Genomic DNA, 16418 nt, shown 5'->3' with positions numbered 1-16418 from the left:
CCTTTAAATGGCGTCGAGTCTTAAGTGCCCCCGACAAGTCAAGGGAAATTGTTAGTAGTTGCACTTGAGGTAAGCCTCTGTGCTGTCGCCCTTCCCAAGTGGGAGGGGTAAGTCTGGTTAGGGATCTTGACACCGGTTATGACCTTGCCGTTGGCCCTTAAACGTTAGGATGTACAATTTCAGTGTTTATAGAGAATGTTTCTGTAGGATGCTAGTTCGGCTAGGAGAACCTCTGTATTAGAGAATATGTTAAGATTAGCCAAACATCGCAAATGTGATAATGAAATTGTACATAATATGAAACGTTTAATGTTTAATTTTTTGTTTTAATAAATACGGCCGCGGGAGGGTCACTCCCTCCCACATCCAAAAACTTTGAAGAACTGTTTCCGGTTTCCCTTCTTTTGGGGATCGTGTTGAGAGGGGGTGGCGGGTATCTCAGCCATATATACAACTGACTACAAATCGACTTTAGATCATATCTATAGTAATGTAAACTTAAGTCACTATGGTATATTAGAGTCATATTATAGTGATCACAAAGCTTTATGGGTTGCAATTTAGTAAGCATGGTGTATATATATGGGTGTATAAATAGTTCGCTATCTTTATGTGGCTAAAGCAATATTTATGTTAAGTACTAACTCAGTGGCTTTCTATGGGTATATATGTAGCTCTGTATATGTGTTGATAGCTCTCTGTGTGTATGGCTGTCTCAGAATATGGAAGTTTATGGATGTATCAATATGTAGTGCTCTATATGTATGTCTGAGTGATACACTTTATCTGTGTGTGGTAGACTCTCTCTCTATATATACCTCACTCGCTCTCTCCCTATCACTTTCTCTCACTAACTCTCTCTCACTACATCACTCACTCTATCTCACACACTACTTGACTCGCTAACTAACTCATTCACTCTCTCTAACTCACTCTCTATCTCACTACTCAACTCTATCTAAATAACAGCAACACAATAACACTACTTCACTAACTCTCACTCAATAGCTCATTAAATAACTGTTGCTACATACATCACTCTCTTGCTACATCACTCTCTAACACACTATCTCACAACTTCACTCTCTACCTCACTACATCACTGTCTCTCACTACATCACTCTCTCTCAATTTCACTCTCACTACATCACTATATCACGCCTCGCTCTCTCTAAAGTTCAGTCAGTCAATAACTCACTAACATAATCACTATCTCACTAACACACAAATTCTATCTCTTTACCTCACTACATCACTCTCTCTCAATCTCACTTCATCAGATTGACAATCTCTTTATCACACTAAATAACTCCCACTCTCTATCACTAACGCACTCTTATATCACTAACTCACAACATCACTCTCTGTTTATATCTCTACATTCGTAAGCATCACTACCTAACTCTTTCAATACTTCACTCTGTCTCTCACTACCTCACTCTCTATCTACCTAACTCTCTCTCACTACATAACTCTCTCTATTTAATAAGCCAGTTATATAATTTCATAGGTTACTTTATGTTACTTCAAGATAAAGTACAATGTATTCAACAGTTATATTCAAAATGTATACTCACAATTTATTCTCATTTCAGATGATTTCTATACAAGAAATTAAGATGGGCAAACAAGATGAGAGCAAACCTTATCAAAAGGCTATAAAAGCAAACATTGTAACATGTTCTCAAAAAACAAACTACCAAAATGCTAAGAAAGAAAACAAAATCTTATACCACCTTGCCCTAGCAGATGAAAGTGGTACAATAAAAGCAACATGCTATAATGACGATTTTTACAATCAAACAAAACAAGGACATGGAATTATTATAAGAAATTTTCTAGCAAAGAACAATGTTGTACTTTTAACGAAAAATACTAAAATATCAAGGATGATACCTTTAACGCTTACTAGTGAGATTCTGGACGAAGCTAAAAATATACTAGAACCACCAGCTCCACCAGTATCACCGATTAAAACAATAAGACAAGCAAAATTAAGGACATTGATGAGCATAACAGGGACAATATCCGAGGTATGTTAAGAAGTACAACACCAACTCTATTCAAACATGCTCTCTGCCCCACACGATCTGGCCCCACGCTCTCTGCCCCCACGCTCACGCTCTCTGCCCCACGCTCTCTGCCCCCGCGCTCTCTGCCCCCGCGCTCTATGCCCACGCGCTCTCTGTCCCCGCGCTCTCTGCCCCCGCGCTCTCTGCCCCCGCGCTCTATGCCCCCACGCTCTCTGCCCCCGCGCTCTCTGCTCCCGCGCTCTCTGCCCCCGCGCTCTCTGCCCCCGCGCTCTCTGCCCCCGCGCTCTCTGCCCCCACGCGCTCTCTGCCCCCACGCGCTCTCTGCCCCCACGCGCTCTCTGCCCCCACGCGCTCTCTGCCCCCGCGCTCTCTGCCCCCGCGCTCTCTGCCCCCGCGCTCTCTGCCCCCGCGCTCTCTGCCCCCGCGCTCTCTGCCCCCCCGCGCTCTCTGCCCCCCCGCGCTCTCTGCCCCCCCGCGCTCTCTGCCCCCCCGCGCTCTCTGCCCCCCCGCGCTCTCTGCCCCCCGCGCTCTCTGCCCCCCCGCGCTCTCTGCCCCCCCGCGCTCTCTGCCCCCCCGCGCTCTCTGCCCCCCCGCGCTCTCTGCCCCCGCGCTCTCTGCCCCCGCGCTCTCTGCCCCCGCGCTCTCTGACACCACGCTCTCTGCCCCCACGCTTTCTCTTCAACACACTCTCTTCACAAAAATATGTCTGCACCGCACTCTGTCTGCACCGCACTCTGTCTGCACCGCACTCTGTCTGCACCGCACTCTGTCTGCACCGCACTCTGTCGCCACCTACATCACTAATAAAAACTAATATTTACTTTATCTTTTACAGGAAGAAGAAACTAAAAACATTTTTGTGTCAGGACAAGAAACAAAATTAAAATCTATTACAGTTATAGACACAACAGACTCTGTCAAAATAACATTATGGAGAAATGCAACAGAATTCCCAATAACACTTGGAACGTATGTCAAAATGACACACTTAACTGTCCACGAGTTTAACAATGAGAAAATGTTAAATACTACGCGGAATACACATATAGAGGTAAGTACTACCCACACGCTCTGCCCCACACTCTCTGCCCACATGCTCTCTGCCCCCATGCACTCTGCCCCCACGCACTCTGCCCCCACGCTCTCTGCCCCCACGCTCTCTGCCCCCACGCTCTCTGCCCCCACGCTATCTGCCCCCACGCTATCTGCCCCCACGCTATCTGCCCCCACGCTATCTGCCCCCACGCTTTCTGCCCCCACGCTCTCTGCCCCCACGGCTCTCTGCCCCCACGCTCTCTGCCCCCACGCTCTCTGCCCCCACGCTCTCTGCCACCACCCTCTCTGCCCCCCGCGCTCTCTACACCCCGCACTCTCTGCCCCCGCGCTCTCTGCCCCCACGCTCTCTGCACCACGCTCTCTGCCCCAACAGCTCTCCTCAACGCTCTCTGCCCCCACACTCTCTGCCCCCACGCTCTCTGCACACACGCTCTCTGCCCCCCGCGCTCACTGCCCCCCGCACTCTCTGCCCCCCACGCTCTCTGCCCCCCACGCTCTCTGCCCCCCACGCTCTCTGCCCCCCGCGCTCTCTGCCCCCGCGCTCTCTGCCCCCCGCACTCTCTGCCCCCCGCACTCTCTGCCCCCGCGCTCTGTGTATATGTAGATTTGAGTGCGTTTACCTGTATGTATGCAAAGCTCAATAAGTGGGTAGGTGTCTATGTGTGTTTCTTTAAGTGGCGCTATATGAGTATAATTAACTCTCTATGTCTATGTAGATGCCTCAATATGTATTATACCTAAATCTATATCTTACAGCACTATCTATCACTACCGAACTCTCTCACTACCTCACTCTCTAACTCACTACATCACTCTCTATCTTACTACATCACAAATTCACTCTCTATCTATCTCACTGCCTCACTTTCTCTTACTCTCTATCTCACTCCCTCACTTTCACTACATAACTCGCAATATACCACACTCACTCTTTAACTGTAGATCTGTATCTTACAGCACTATCTATCACATCACTCTCTCACTACATCACTCTCAATATCACTACATCACTCTCTATCTTACTACATCACAAATTCACTCTATCTCACTACATCACTTTATCTCTATATCACTACATCTTTATATTACTTTCTATCTCACTACATCACTTTCAACACCTCACTCAAAATACAACTCGCTCAGTCTCTTCAAATCACTCTCGCTCTCTCACTACATCAATAAATATAACTCAAAACTCCACTCAATTTATCTCACTACCTCACTATCCTACAACAATATCACAACTACACAATCTCCCACTAAATAAGTACATCACTCTCTCTCGCTCTCACTACCTCACTCTCTATCTTTAAAACTATCAGTTTCTATTTAACTTACCATCTGGACTACTACAATAACAGAATAATCACAATGCACACTATATGCCTCTATTAACAATTTTTTTTTACTTTGCAGGTAATAGAACCACCTTTGGAAAAAATAAATATTACAATATATGGGATTGAAAATACGACGCAAGAAAAATGTACACTAACGGTACACATTCAAGACACTGAACTTTTAAAATCAATGGACATCGAAAATACTATTATAATGGACTACTTCGATATACCTACAGACGTAGAAGACTTTAGTGAAGCTCTCATGCTAAAATTACCAAAAAATGTCAATGTTATATTTAAAATGGCTCCATTATTGAAATAATCGAATAAAATTACTAAAATGTAATTTAAAGTGAACACTAATGCAAACTTTAAGAAATGTAAATCAAACTCTATATAAATTCTAATTAATAAAAATTTTTAAACACTTTTCAGTACTAATTATTTACAAACAACAACAATGTATTTGATCTTCTGAACTATCAATGCATATTTACAAATAGTCTAGGATTACCTCTGTATGTGTAAGTCAGTAGCTATGTATATCCTCACTCTATCTCAAACTCTCACTTTCACTGCCTCATTCTCTTCCCATCACAACGTCACTCACTCTCTCTAATCTCACTCTATCAATATCACTAACTCACTCTTTCAACATCACTAATCCACTAAATATATATCACTAACTCACTACTCACACAATCAAAGACTCAATACCTCACTCACTAACACAATATCTATCTCACTACCTCACAAATACACTCTCTCTCTCTAACTCACTACTTCACTCACTCTATATCTCACTAATTCACTTTCAAAACATCTTTCACTACATCACTCTCTCTCAAGCTCACTACCTCACAACGTCACTCTCTGTTTCAATCTCACTACATATAACAACACTACACCTCACAAACTCACTCTTTAACTACCTCACTCTCTGTCACACACTACCTCACTCTATCTACCTCACTCTCACTACCTCACTATCTCCATTTGTATCACACAAAGACATTTTCACTCTTTCAATACATTACTCTATAGCTCACTACCACACAAACTCACTCACTGTTTACATCTCACTACTATAAAAGATTCCACTACCTCAATACCAAAATCTTGCACAAACTGACTTTTTCCTTCTCTCACTACCTCACTCTCCATCTACATCTTTATCACTACATAAATCTGTCTACTACACTATATTTATCTCAGTACTTCACTACCTCACAACTTCTCTCTCAAAAAATATAACAAATTCACTCTCTCACTACTTCACTCTCTCACTATAACTCACTACATCAATAACTCTATCTCACTACCTCACTCTTTCTATCACAGTAACTCACTTCTACTCTCTCTATCACTACCTCCCTATCTCACTAAATCACAACATCCCTCTCTCTAACTACCTCACTCTTTACTAACTCACTCTATCTCACTACATCACACTCTATCTACCTCACTCTCTCTCACTACCTCACTCTCTATTTCAATATCTCACTCTATCTTGCTACCTCACTCTCTCTCTGCTAATGCAATAAGTATCCCATATTTTGATTGAGAGGGGGGGGGGGAATGGACGCCCACGGATTGTCAGAAACTTTGATGTGTGCACATAGGGAGGGATTATATAACTGCAAATGTGTATTATAACTTAGGCATCTAATGTGCTGATGGCCATAGTGCCAACACAAGTGTTCATTGTTTTAATGGCAGTACAGTATTAACACAGGGCAGAACGTGCTGCACTAAGAAAACGTTTGCTACAACCTGAAATGAACATCATAAAATTCATGCCTCCAAAGTTTCGAGGCTAATATGCAAGTAGATCACCTAGGCTAGTCTTTTAATTTTCATTCAGGGTCTTGTAGTCCTAGTTTTCTATTATAAAAATCAGGGGACAGCAAAAAAAATACGATCTATGTGCAGCACATATGTAGACAGAAAAAATTGAAAATTCTGCAAAAAAAATAGAAAGAAGTTGCTAGGGAATGTCACTGCCTCATGATGCTTCAGTCAAATAAGTTTGCCTGCCTTTACAGCCCACTGTGACTATATTCTGTACAGGAAACAGCTACAAAAAAATGACCAGTGATATAAAATATTCAACTATTACTGTACTCCTTCCACCATCAATTGGATCAGTATGTTGCCAACTTTTCAGCTGTGCGCTATTTGGACATGGTCTGTTAAACTGACATCATTTTATGATGTCTTCACACATTAATGGTGCCTAACAGTCGGAGGAGGGAAGGGAAAAATAAGTCTATGGTGTGTTTCAATCTCACTACATATAACAACACTACACCGCACAAACTCACTCTTTAACTACTTCACTCTCTCAGTCACTCACTACCTCACTCTATCTACCTCACTCTCACAACCTCACTATCTCTATTTGTATCACACTAAGACACTTTCACTCTATTTAACTACATCACTCTATATCTCACTAACACACAAACTCACTCACTGTTTACATCTCACTACCGTTAAAGACTCCACTAACTCAATACAGAACTCTTTCACGGACTCACTTTTTCCTTATCTCACTATTTCACTCTCTGTCTACCTCACTAAATAACTCAGTCTACTACACTATACTTAACTCAGTACTTCACTATCACACAACTTCTCTCTCTAAAAATATAACAACTTCACTCTCTCACTACTTCACTCTCTTACTATAACTCACTACATCAATCACTATCTCACAACATCACTCTATGACAGTAACTCACTTTCAATCTCTCTATCACTACCTCCCTATCTCACTACATCACAACATCCCACTCTCTAACTACATCACTCTTTACTACCTCACACTCTATCTCACTACATCACTCGCTCTCACTACCTAACTCAATATTTCAATATCACACTCTATCTTGCTACCTAACTCGCTCTCTACTAATGCAATAAGTATCCCATATGGGGTTTTGGGGGGGGGTGATGGACGCCCACGGATTGTCATAAAGTTTGATGTGTGCACATAGGGAGGGGTTATATAACTACAAATGTGTGTTATGAGTAAGGCATCTAATGTGCTCATGGCCATAGTGCCGACACAAGTGTTCATTTTTTTAATGACATTACAGTATTAACACAGGGCAAAACGTACTGCACTTACAAAACGTTTGCTACAACCTGAAATGAACAGCATAAAATTCATGCCTCCAAAGTTTCTAGGCTAATATGCAAGTACCTCACCTAGGCTACACTTTTACTTTGCATTTTGGGCCTTGTAGTCCTAGATTGATATAATAAAAAAAATGGAAAGCAAAAAAACTAGGATCTATGTGCTGATGAAATGAGGACCTAGAAAAATTAAAAGCTCAGCAAAACAAATAGGAAGAAGTTGCTAGTGAATCTCACTGCCTCATGATGCTTCAGTCAAATAATTTTGGATGCCTCTACAGCCCACTGTGACTATATTCTGAACAGTAAACAGCTAATAAAAAGTGAACAGGGATGTAAAAAATTCAACAATTAGTGTACTCCTTCCACCATCAATTAGATCAGTATGTTGGAAACTTTTCAGCTGTGCGCTATTTGAACAGGGTCTGTTATAATTGCATCATTTTCTGATGTCTTCTCACATTAATGGTGCCTAACAATAGGAGGAGGGGAGAGAAAATGAAGTCTGTAGTGTGAGCTGTGTCTCTTTGATTACAAGATTCATAAAGGTACACATTACTTACCACGCCTACTTCCTGCAAATCTGACACCACGGGTCCATTCAGGTGGATACAGCAGCATGTGCATGGGACATCTTGTAGTATGTGAACACTTAAACAAAAAATGTGGCTTCATATTAAAACAAAAAAAACGAAGTTTTTACGTTGGGATCGGTGAGATTCTGATTTATGCTACAATCTACAAAGATTACATATAGGTGAGCAGAGGTAAACAACTGTAACTCAACCTGCTCTTTAGTACACCTAATAGCTATATCACAACATCACAAATTAACTCTCTCTATCTCACTACCTCGCAAATTATCTCTCTCACTACTTCACTCACTCTATATCTCACTAATTCACTTTCGCTACCTCTTTCACTACATCACTCTCTCTACACCTCACAAACGCACTTATTGACTACATCACTCTCTACCTCACTCTATCTACTTCACTCACTACCTCAATATCTCGATTTGTATCACACTAATACACACCACTCTATCTCACAACTTCTCTCTCTCAAAACATCACTACCTCACTCTCTTACTACCTCACTCTCTTACTACCTCACCCTCTAGCTCACAACTTCACTCTCTCTCTCTAACTCACTACCTCAATCACTCTCTTTCTCACTACCTCACTCTTTCTATCTCACTAACTCGCCATAAAAAGCCTGGGTGTCTATGCGCTTAAAAAGTTTCGAATAACATAACTCACTTTCACTCTCTTTCACTACCTCTCTCTCTCACTACATCACTCTATGCTTAGATCATTACCTCACAACATCCCTCTCCCTCCCTCACTCTTTCACTACCTCACTCTCCTATATACCTCACTCTCTCACACTATCTCACTCTCTCTCTATTTCAATACCTCACTCTCTCTCTTTCACTACCTCACTCTCTCTCTGCTAATGCAATAGGTATCACATATGCAAAAAAAGCTAATGCCGATAGAAATGCCAATGCCATTTATTTAGGGATACAAAAAAAAAAAAAAAATAAAGAGCAATACCAAAAGCTCTACATATAATATTGCCGAGACCATTGCATTGTAAATGCTTGTTAATAATGACGTCCAGAAATAATCAGCCCAGATTAGCAATGTCTACCCAAGCTAATTTACTTCTCTAAAGATACAATATCAAAAATCAAAAATCAAAATCTCTGGACAGTAATGTTTTTACAGGGGTATATCAAGGGGCCAGGACTATTGCCATAGACAAATGATTTGGTCAAGAGTATGAACCGTCTGGTTAAAGGCTGTGGACAACGTACTGAACAGTTAAGAGTACTCTTGATAGGTGATTTAAGAGAAACATTATGTCCCCACAGATCTACATCTCACAGTGTATCACTAGAGTGTCACCACTTGAGGGTCTATGGGAATGTCCCATTACATTAAAATGAAACCAAGTCAGGTTTGAACTGGGTGAAAAGAGGGTTGAATCTAGAAGTTCAGAAATAGGCTCCAAGGTGAAAAGATATCAACAGCAGTATAAAGGCGTAAGGTATTGGAGAACGAGTGTCAGGTTGGTGAGGTAGTATTGGTGAGGTGACTGAAGTTTTTCACAAACAGGACTTCAGAAATTATTGGACCATTCAAGATTACTAAGGTCAGGAAAAAAAAGTGGTGGTGCTGGACACGGATGATGCCAGAAGCACATTCAGACTTATGAAATCTACATGCAAGGAGTTCCAAACAAAGAACATGAAAAATGACATCATACTGTTTCTACAAGTTCTGTTTGCTACAAGAAGAGCCAAAAATATTTTTTTTCCAAATAAGGCAAGAATTTGCTGAACGTTTATAACTATGAGTAGCCTGTTATGTTCGCATTTGCTATGTGATGTGGAAGTTTGTGTCAGTATTCACAGCTTTGTACTACCAAAATATAAGTTTCATACACAACATTGTGTGCATTTGTTTTCCATGTTTGCTGTTCTTTTGTTAATAATTTTTGTGTAGGTAATTCTGTTTAGGGTTATCTCACATTTTATTTCTCATCTGAGAATTTGTTTATGTTTTTATTTATGTTGTTTTTCCTTGTTAGAATGGGAGATGTGTTGTTGCTTGCCATCTATGGGCTAAACTGATGAAATATGTCTGTTTCACTAACATGACTTTTAGAATGTGTGCTGTGGGGTCTGTTGGTGAAGGATGTCAAGTTTGAAGGCCCTTTTGGAGGCGCAATCCTATGCTAATGAATCTTGCTCCAATATCCTTTGGAATTCTCAACTTCACTGAGCTTTGCAAAAGGACATAGCCTTATTTCCTAAACCTGCGTTGTTAACAGTGTAGCCTTGCTTTCTGTACCAGTAATGCTTTGCAGTGAAGCCGTGTTTCCTGAAATTGCTCGGTTTTGTAGTGCATCCTTGTTTACAAAGCTAGCACAGTTCTGTTTCTTTGAGCTAGCAATATTCTGCACTTACTGATTCCTTTAACTTTCTCTTCTTCTTCAGTTTCCCTTTTTACAGTCCTTGCCTTCTTCTACCTTCTTCTATAGTTGCCAATGTCTTGTATTCCTTAGCCTGCTTCATTAACCCCTTTGCTGAGGGGTGTTTGCCCCCCCCCCTGTTCAGGGAGAGGAGGGGCCGCTTGCAGCGCCGCTGTGCTGTTGACGAGCTCGGCTCGTCATGAGGCACAGTGGACCTCGTCACACCACACCCGTTTTTAGAACGTTCAGCACAGCGGGGAAATTATCCCCGCGTGCGAACGTTCCAATGGCTGTGACAAGCTCAGCTCGTCATGAGGGCAGCTCAACCGTCCCTCATGACGAGCTGAGCTCGTCAAAAGCACACAAGGGGTTAATTCCCAGTGTTTGGCTTCCTGACCTATCCTTGCTGTCTTAGTTCGCAGTTCCCTGGTCTGAAATTTTTAATTGCTTTCTGCGAAGCGTTGCTTGTGTTTTCTTTGTTAACCTGGTAAGAACAACCCCACCCTAGTTTCTTGGTACCTTGACAGTGCATTTAGTTCTTCACACTTACTACTACCACCATGCATCGTCACTGAGTGATCACCAGGATTTGTGGGCACAATTTTCAACTTAACTGTTTTTTTCTATCTACTATGATCATTGTCCTTATGTTAACTTCAATAATATCACCATGGGTATGAGCTCCATTGAGGCTGACCTTCTACATTGTCCCACATGTGGATATTTTGCATCATTATATTTAACACCAATTATGGGTAAGGAACTTATTAAGCTTCAGTCATGCTGTGTGTAACTCCAAAATGCTTTACCCACATCCCATTTACTACTTATGTTATGTTGTTATCTACATATCTTGCACACCTTATTGGCAGTTATTCTAAGGTATTTTATGAATGCCAAGTATGCCAAATTGCCTCTTGAGTGGCTGTTGTACAGGAGTTTAGCCTTTCATTGTTACCATGTACAGGGCTTTTTCATTGGATCAATATTATCTTCTTTCTGTTTGATCTTAAGCATCTCTGTTGACAATGTTCTCTTCCGTTTGTCTTCCATGCAACAAGTCCTTGCCAGATCCTAGACACAGTGTGAAGTCAAGATCAAGACTGTCTCAGTATGGCTAATGGAATGAGGTATGATTCACAATTCATCACTGACTCAATATTATCCATCCACTGTAGTACTAGAACCAAACATATGGTTCTTGTGAGGTATTAGGCCATACATTTCTTTTCCTATGAGAACAGTTTGTGGAGCTAGACTGTCAGGAGTGCTGAGTGTAGATTGATGTCTAAGCCTGGCTGCAAGGTGATGCTGTGCAACAGGCTAGATCAGTAATACATCTGTGTGACCTCGACATTTTAGATTGTCTTGCAGATGCCAAATGTTTAGTCAGTGTGTGTGCTCTGCAATACATCTGTTGAGGCACAGTGCCTAGATGTCTGAAGGGGATGAGGAGATGAGGGGAGGGCCATAGTTACAACCATCCACGAATAGTAATTAAGAAAGGATTAATGAATGTCTTCAGTCACATTTATGGAAAGGGGCGACCACTCGGTCCCCCCGAACGTATGGTTGGGTGCCCCGATCCCCTCGGGAAACCATTTTGGGCGGGAGGCGTGTCTCGGCTGGTATGCCCGAAGTGGCGTCGTCGGGGCGCGCCTTTTCCCGCCCAAGAGGGGTTGTCCTAGACACTTACACCGTTGGCCACGCCCCGTAGGCGGTCGGAGGAGGGTCCACGCCCTCCCAAAAGAAGAATAAAAGGAGCAACAATCCAAGGAAGCATCCTCTTGTTCCTGTGCTTGGAAGCTGCACCTCCTCGTTGCACGTGAGCCCGAGACGGAACAAGGAGCCAATTTTGAGAACTTGTAATTTTTGTGTTTCTCTTTTCAGTTGATTCCGAAGCTTTGGATCCAGGACCTCGAGTCGAATATCCGTGACGATGCCTGGCAAGAAGGTCGGAAAGAAGGTTGGGACCGAACAAATGCTTCGCATGCTGGTGAAGGACATGGCGAACATGAAGAAGCAGATGGTGGCAATGAATGGTACGGGTAGACCGAAGAAAGTCATTGGACCAGCATTGCCGGGAGTAGTCCCTGCCGGGAGAGGTAAAAGGGCCAGGAATAGGGCGGCAGGAGGGGAGGCCCCGGTTCCCGAGTCACTTCCGGCGAGCCCGGTCAGTCCGGTCGAGGCCCCAGTTCCGATCCCGAACGCGGGACAACCAATCCCTGTGGTAGTTACACCTGTTAACGAGGGGGGATATGCCTCCGGAGCTGGCCGCCCAGTTGGCGGCGTGGTTAGGCAGAAACAACGAGGGTGCTGTGGCACCGGGAGACACGGCCGAGGAGGCCAGGTTAATAATGAAGCAGTTGCGGCAATCGAGAGATGCTGCGAAGGCACCTTGTCCTCTTGTTTCCCCGCAGGTTCCCTCGGAACAACCGGCGTCGAGCCTTGGAACAGCAGCGACAGCAGACCCAGCTACTGGTTCGGGTAAGCAGCCATTGCCAATGGCGGGGGAGGGATCGTTACCCTCAAGGAGGGAAAAGGTGGTCCTACATATCCCGATGGATGTGAAAGAAAGGATTTGGGCAGATAAATATGTGAACATGTTTTCACTGTTGACCGATCACTATGAGATAGAGCACGTTAGAAACCAGAAGGAGCTGTTGCATCCGAGTGAATGGCGTGCCAAAATGGCGGGTTTCAGAGTAGAGGAAATGGTCGCTAATTGGGCCAGGGCGTTTGGAATGTTCACTGCAATCATGGGGGAACGTAGGCCTGAAGTATTGTCAGGATTAGCTTGTTACCAGACACGTATTATGGAATTTTATGAAACGTATGAAGGCAATCAATGGATGGGTTATGATAACAAATTTCGTAAGGCCAAGGAGCACGACTCATCCCTGACGTGGGATTGTTTCGACTCCATTTCTTGGCATAAACAGGTTATGCCGAACACGACGAAGTCGTCTTCTTTTGGCGGGAATGGGGCTGAGCCTTCCCGCCATTATTTGGCGGCGCCCTTTCGGGCGGGCCCCAACAGTGAACAGCACACAAAGAATAATGGGAACCCGGGTAGAAAAGGGGTCTGTTGGAGCTTTAACAGAGGCAAGTGCACTAGGCCGCAAGGGACATGCAAGTTCAGGCATGAGTGTGCAGGGTGCGGACAGTCTTCACACCCCGAGAGTTCGTGTAGAGCCAAGAATGGTGATACAGGAGGTAGAGGAGGGGCCAAACAGGTCTAACATCGACCGAGGGGCACCGTTACCTACTCCAGTTGACATCATGGCAATGATCCCTTGGCTGAACGAATACCCTGATCATGTCTCCGCCGGGGTGTTGCGAGACGGTTTCTCATATGGTTTCCGCATCCCGGCGGGGGATTTTCGGGGGGAAGCACAGTGTAAAAACCAATTATCGGTTCAACAAAATACGGCGGTGGTACAGGCAAAGATTGCAAAGGAGGTGGCCCGAGGTCGGGTTGCAGGACCATATGTGAACCCGCCAGTTGTCAACTTTGTTTGTTCACCGTTGGGAGTAGTCCCCAAGAAGGACCCAGGTGAGTTTAGGTTAATCCATAATTTGTCCGCTCCTAGGGGTCTTTCGGTGAACGATGCGATTGACCCAGGAGTTTGTTCGGTGCGGTATGCATTCTTTGATGAGGCCGTCGCCATTTTGAATCGCCTGGGGCCCGGAGCGCTGATGGCTAAATCAGATATCGAGTCAGCGTTCCGGTTGCTCCCGGTACACCCACAGGATCAGCATATCTTAGGATTTGTGTTTCAAGGACGCTACTACATGGATAAATGTATGCCGATGGGTTGCTCCATCTCTTGTGCGTATTTTGAGAAGTTCAGTACTTTTTTGCAATGGGCTTTCACCAGAGCCACGGGTTTTACGCAGGTTATGCATTACCTTGATGATTTTCTGTTTCTGGGGGCAGCCGGGGACACGGAATGTGCACAGGCTTTGAGGGAATTCTGTAATCTCATGAAACAGTTTGGCGTGCCACTGGCACCAGGCAAGACAGTGGGGCCATCTACTACACTCGAGTTTCTTGGAATTGAGCTTGATTCTGTAGAGGGGTGCTTCCGTTTGCCCAAGGAGAAGGTAATGAAATTTAAGGCCTCGCTTGAAATGTGCCTCGGCGAGAGAAAAGTAACTCTCCATCAGTTGCAACAAGCTGTGGGTCAGCTTAACTTTGCCCTTAGAGTGATACCGATGGCTCGCCCCTTTTCCCGCTCTATCGCACAAGCCATGGTTGGCCTCAAGGAAGGGCACCACCGCACAAGACTGTCAGCAGAGGTTCGCCAGGATATGCGTATATGGCTGGCATTTCTGGCGGATTTCAATGGTCGCGTTGTGTGGAACAAACCGCCAGCTTCCTCCGAGGAGCTGGGGTTGTGGACCGACTCGGCAGGGAGTGTGGGTTTTGGCACCATATTTGGTAATCAATGGTCGGCACAAACATGGCCGGCGTGGTGGCACGATGGTGGGCTCACAGGTAACATTGGGTTTCTAGAGCTGTTCCCCATTCTGGTGGCCCTAAAAACATGGCCGGAGGGGTTTCGTGATCGCTCTGTAGTGTTCTGGTCTGATAATATGACCGTTGTTGAATGTATCAATAATCAGGCAGCACGCTGCAAATGGATTTTGAGATTGCTGAAAGAAATTGTCCTGCTATGTATGAGACTAAACGTCCACTTTAGGGCAAGACACGTGCCTGGGGTACTGAACCAGGCAGCTGATGCACTCTCTCGTTCCCATATGCAGGCCTTCCGGGGTTTTATGCCCTCAGCGGACTTGGTGGCGGCACCATTTCCCGAAGCTCTCTGGTCTCTCGGTGCCCCGGATTACAAAACCTCGTGGGAGAGAGTCTAGCACCCAGGACAAGGAAGGCATATGAAGGAGCGTTCCGTTCCTATTTGTCCTTTTTGGGTTCAGCTAAGGGGGAGCATTGGGGGCAGGAGGAGTATGTCTTGAAATTTCTGGTATCATTACATCAGGCAGGCAGATCAGTGGCTACAGCCAATAGGCACCGGGCCGCCATTTCCTTCATGGCGCGGGCTCATGGCATCCAGGACCCCACATCGTCCTTTATCGTAAGGAAGGCACTGCGTGGGTGGCAACGCCTTGAGGGACATAGAGTGGATGAGAGGCACCCGATAGGTCTAGAAAGGTTGTCCCTGTTAATGTCCATACTCCCTGCGACATGTTCATCTCAATCGGAGACGGTGCTGTTCCGGGCCGCTTTTGCATTAGCATTCCATGGGGCTATGCGAGTAAGCGAACTGGTAGCGAGGAATAAGCAGGATACGGGGGGAGGTCTGTGCCGAGAACACATCCAAATTAAGGGGGAGACGATGGTAGTCTCAATAGCCAGGTCCAAGACCGATCAGGGAGCGATCGGGGACAGTGTGGTAGTCCAGCGGATTCCGGGGTCTCCCATGTGCCCGGTAAAATGCGTGGAGGAGTATTTAGCGCAGAGGGCGGCAACATGGGGGGGAAGCTTGCTGAGGCACACCGACGCCACCCCACAGACTAGGTTTCAGTTTCAGCGGGTGTTAACAATGGCAATCGCGGCAGCGGGCTTGAACCCGAGCGATTTTGGGACCCATTCCTTCCGGATAGGGGCTGCTACGGAGGCTACAGCCAGGGGTCTGAGTGTTGAAAAGGTGAAACAGTTGGGGCGTTGGTCCTCGAATTGTTATAAAAGGTATGTGCGGTTGCACATGTTGTGAAGCTAATGTCATGCACTCACGCTTCTTGTTTTCTGTTTGGTTTACAGTTTCGCGAGCAGGCTTTGCGGGGCGGACTGTGCAGTTGACCCGACACCTGGGGACCAGCGGTCAAAAATCACCGGCTG

At 44.8% G+C, this 16418-nt stretch overlaps 1 protein-coding gene across 1 annotated transcript in view; it reads left to right on the top strand.

Annotated features, from left to right (window-relative positions):
• The window catches only part of LOC147747099 (uncharacterized), a 29571-nt gene extending 24817 nt beyond the window's left edge, over window positions 1-4754 (top strand). Inside the window, exons 3-5 of the mRNA XM_086925069.1 lie at window positions 1596-2033; window positions 2869-3084; window positions 4506-4754. Of these exons, the coding sequence (XP_086781195.1) occupies window positions 1596-2033; window positions 2869-3084; window positions 4506-4754 (903 nt within the window). The remainder of the gene's footprint in view (window positions 1-1595; window positions 2034-2868; window positions 3085-4505) is intronic.
• The last annotated feature ends 11664 nt before the right edge of the window (window positions 4755-16418 follow it).

The sequence above is a fragment of the Lissotriton vulgaris genome, chromosome 1_1, assembly GCF_964263255.1.
Source record: "Lissotriton vulgaris chromosome 1_1, aLisVul1.2, whole genome shotgun sequence".
Lineage (NCBI taxonomy): Eukaryota > Metazoa > Chordata > Amphibia > Caudata > Salamandridae > Lissotriton > Lissotriton vulgaris.
Note: the sequence above shows the minus strand (reverse complement) of the source record. Positions and strands in the feature narration are given on the sequence as shown.